Source organism: Asparagus officinalis, chromosome 7, assembly GCF_001876935.1.
Source record: "Asparagus officinalis chromosome 7, Aspof.V1, whole genome shotgun sequence".
NCBI classification, from domain to species: domain Eukaryota; kingdom Viridiplantae; phylum Streptophyta; class Magnoliopsida; order Asparagales; family Asparagaceae; genus Asparagus; species Asparagus officinalis.
In genome coordinates, this window is record NC_033800.1 from 47919894 (window position 1) to 47923904 (window position 4011).

The 4011-nt window shown below is 35.1% G+C and overlaps 1 protein-coding gene across 1 annotated transcript in view; it reads right to left on the reverse strand.

Moving 5' to 3' along the window:
- Nucleotides 1-3803, reverse strand: part of LOC109848295 (pre-mRNA-splicing factor 38) — a 5838-nt gene extending 2035 nt beyond the window's left edge. Inside the window, 4 exon segments of the mRNA XM_020417727.1 lie at nucleotides 69-202; nucleotides 2397-2487; nucleotides 2578-2699; nucleotides 3394-3803. Coding sequence (XP_020273316.1) covers nucleotides 69-202; nucleotides 2397-2487; nucleotides 2578-2699; nucleotides 3394-3683 — 637 coding nt within the window. The 5' untranslated portion in view covers nucleotides 3684-3803.

A 4011-nucleotide genomic window follows, 5' to 3' on the forward strand; every position in this document is an offset into this window, starting at 1 on the left:
CTGTTCAAAGAGACAAGTTAGTAATGGCAACTTCAGAAAAATACGTCTAAAAACTTAATTAAAAAAACTACTCACCTTCTCATATGATCCATTATCTATGTCCATAGCCTGTTCATCCTCTTCCTTTTCTTCTTCCTCTTCAAAATCATCCTCTAAAGCACTTCTTCGAGGTTCCAAGGCTCCAGAAGCTTCAAGAGCCCACCTGTCAAATCCAATAGGCATATTAGTAACTCAAATATATTAAGTTGATAACAAGATTAACTAGAGATCAAATTGGCCTCCAAAATCTGCAAGACAACTGGCTCCATCTTGGTTAGTTGTACGTCTAAAAAAACCATAATGATATGGGTACAAATGCTACCAGATATATTCAACGCTCTAATACACTTAACGAAATGAAAATTATTATACCATCATTGTAGCATTGCAATGTTGGCACTTTTACATGAAAGATTTCTCGCGTAAAAGTTGTATCTTCAATGACAATTCATGTATCAACAATGAAATTAATGGGATATCACATCAAATCCTACTAAAACCTTCCAAATTTCAAAGCAATTTATAGTTATCAATTCAAAATGTAAAGCTTCAGTCTTGTAAAACAATGTCAGTGAAGATCGTTATGTTTTTTTTAACAACACAAGTTGGATTAAAATATTAAATCAATAATCATAAACAAATAAGTACAAAAAAATAATGTAGCCGCTCACATGAGGCCACTGTAAAAACTGAGGTGACTAAAAGGCATGGAGAAATACAAATTATATTGTTGCAAACCTTCAATCATGAAAAACAAATAAGAAAAGAGGAGAAAATAATGTAGCAGCTTGTTCGAGGCCATCTTAAAACCTAAAGATGAATCTAAGAGGCACGGAGAACTGCAAATTATTGTTGCCAACCTTCAATGCAAAGGTAACACCACGTGAATCACGATGCCTTCACTCTGCAAATTGGCTTTCATTTTGTCACTTAACAAATGCTCTGCAAATTGGCTTTCATTTTGTCACTTAACGAAATGACATTACAAAATTGACAACATAAACTATCTCTTGAATTTTTTAGAAAAATAATACAACATCCTTTCATGTAATCACTCCTTAAAAATTTAATGATAAGCTTTAATAAATTATTAGGAAAAACTTTGATTCGCATTAAATGTCAGGAGGGAACGAAATAACTAAGAAAATCAAGAAGTTGGTAAAGAAGATGCCTCTAGCTTAAACAGCCCATCTGCGCAATTCAATATACAGAGATGAGTCAATCAAGCAAATTAAAAGGTAGAAGCAAATTAGCGTCCAGAAATTGAAACTGATCCTTTCATACAGGACTACTGATTAGTCAAACTCAAAATGTTTATGCAGTTTTTGTCTCAGTTGTTAATTGTCTAAACTCACAACATGAGAATATTCATTTTGGTATGGTGTACGTATCACACCACCTACAAAGGTCAAACTGGTGCTTGGTCATGTTCTAAGACGCTCTTAGAAAACTTTAGAACGAAGATTAGGGTGTCATCGCCATTTTGTCGCCAGATTTGAACTTATACATGAAAGGTTCCTCATGTAAAAGTGCTAAATGTATTCATTTAACCATGTAATTTCAGTATCAACTCTGGCTTGAGTACTTGACAATGAAAGCAGTGGAATAACACAAAGATCCTTCCTAAAGACTAATCATTTTATAATTGATAAGTGAAAACAAATATATTATGTGTGTATTGTGTGTGTGTGTGTGTGTACATGAATGATATCATTTTCTAAACCTTCATGCACTCAAAATATGATCAGAACTCTAAAATGAAAAAATAGACCCTGATTTTAGTGAACATAGAATCAATAAATTAACCAACAAATCCTAAAAACTCATATCCTACAGAAACTTCTAAGAGTATATCAAACCTGAATATCTAATCAGAAGAACAATGCAGTGGCTTGTTTGAGGCCATCTCCAAAATTCAGTTAAAACTGAGACACAGTGAACTGTAAGTATTTTTATTATAGCCAACCTTCAACAAAAAGAATCATAAGATAAGATCTAAGTGGCAGCACTTTTGTTCCACAATTTGGCTTTTTTCTTATTATAAAACCTAAACCACTTAAAAAATTGCAACATAAACATTTCTTAAATAATTTCTGAGGAATAAATTGCAAAAAATCCTGCCCTATTCAAAATAGTTCCTTGCAATTATGTTGGTGATAAGATCTACCAGATTCTTAAGAAACACCCTCATTTTTTTTTAACCAGAAAAGATGAGTGAGAAAGAAATCCGACTTACACTAGTACATTTTTCCAGAACTCATACTATTAGTAAAAAGATGGTTAGTTTTCAGAAACAGCTCAAGCTATCAAAAGAAGCTTATAAAATAATCATACATCAAATAGCATTGAGAAAGTACCTTTTCTGCACTCTCGGAAGTGCAATATCACAAGAATAGTCTTTTGTCAAAAGCTCGTCAATCACTTCATCTACATGAGTCAAGCTAAACTCTGCAATGACAACAATATGTAACCCCAAATCAGTTATTGTCCCGAAAACACACTAAAAACTATAATTTTAAAAAAATTCAAAAAACTTACTCCCATCAGGAAGCTTCTGCCTAAGCTTTCGATAATCATTATACAATGGCTCAAGATACTGGTACACATCCGTCACCGTCCCCGTCAATCTCAAATAAAAAGCTCCAAGAATCCTCACATACCTTCAAAAAATCCCAATCAGTTAAACAGAAATTTCCAAAATAGAAACTGAATAAGAGAAAAAGGATTAATTGCACTTTTATAATCTAAAGTTTTATTGATTTTTAACTTTGCTACCCAGAAGGTTAAATTTGTTCAAATAATCACAATTTTAACTTTAGTGCCTTTCGTTACACAACGGTCAGAATTCTGATCAATAAGACGTAATATTGAATATAAGGTGATAATACTTGCACTTTTACATCCCCAAATTGAAAAGAAATCTCTTCAAGTCCCTCTCTTCCTTCTTGCTTTCAATTAAAAACTTTGAAATGTGGCATTTTGGCATTCAACTGCAGAAAAGAGAGCTTCTGTTTAACAATATGCACAACAAAAACTGTGTAAACCCTAAATTGAAAAGAAGAATTAACAAGAAACTATTCAGGCAAAGGTTATTCGCACTTAACACCCTAAAGTTTACCCCTTTCTTTTTTACCCTAAAATTACCGCAAGGTTCAACAAAAACCCAAACTCCCAAAATTCCTTAAACTCTTCACAACTCTTCTATTTTCTCCTTCGATCCAACCCTTGCAGAAATGTTAGGTGAAAAGCGTAAAATTTTGGTATTTTTATGGGCAAATACAGACTTCAGAATTTCAAAGTTTAAAAATCCAACGGCGATATAAAAATAGTAATAAAAATGGAGGGAAATTTTACTTGTAGTCCTCGTTCTTGATGAACTCGACGACGATGTCCTTCTCAGGCTGGATCTGGAGCATCTTCATGACGAGGCACATGAAGGGGGTGGGCTTTCGATTTCCGCCATAGGTTCCTCCGAGGTGATCGAGCTCCATGGCCTTGTCGACTAGGGTTTCGGCGGTGAGCCCAAAGCATTGCTCTTTCCAGTACGTGTGCTGATAGATTTTCGATCTCACAATCTTTTCGATTAGGTTTTGAGGGTTTGTGCCGTGGATGCTCTTCGCATTGGGATCCGTTCGGTTCGCCATGGCGGACTCTCTCAGAAGGAGAGAGAGAGAGGAACCCTAACCCTAATCCTGAGAGAGGGTTTTAATCGAATCTGGGATGGTTCCTAGGGGTGATAACGGGTAGGAGCGAGGAATACATAATCCGGCCCATTGGCCAGACGAGAGAGGCCTTTCAAAAATTGGGTTTTACATAGTGGCAGTCTTCGCGGTCTTCGGTGTTGTTTCGGGCTGTTTGGACGCCGTCTATGAAATTGGGTGTTTATGAGGGAAAGTGATTACACACCTCATCACTTTTTATTTGGCTATTTACTTGGTTTTGTTTGTATTTCCCTTATGAATCCTAAATTGA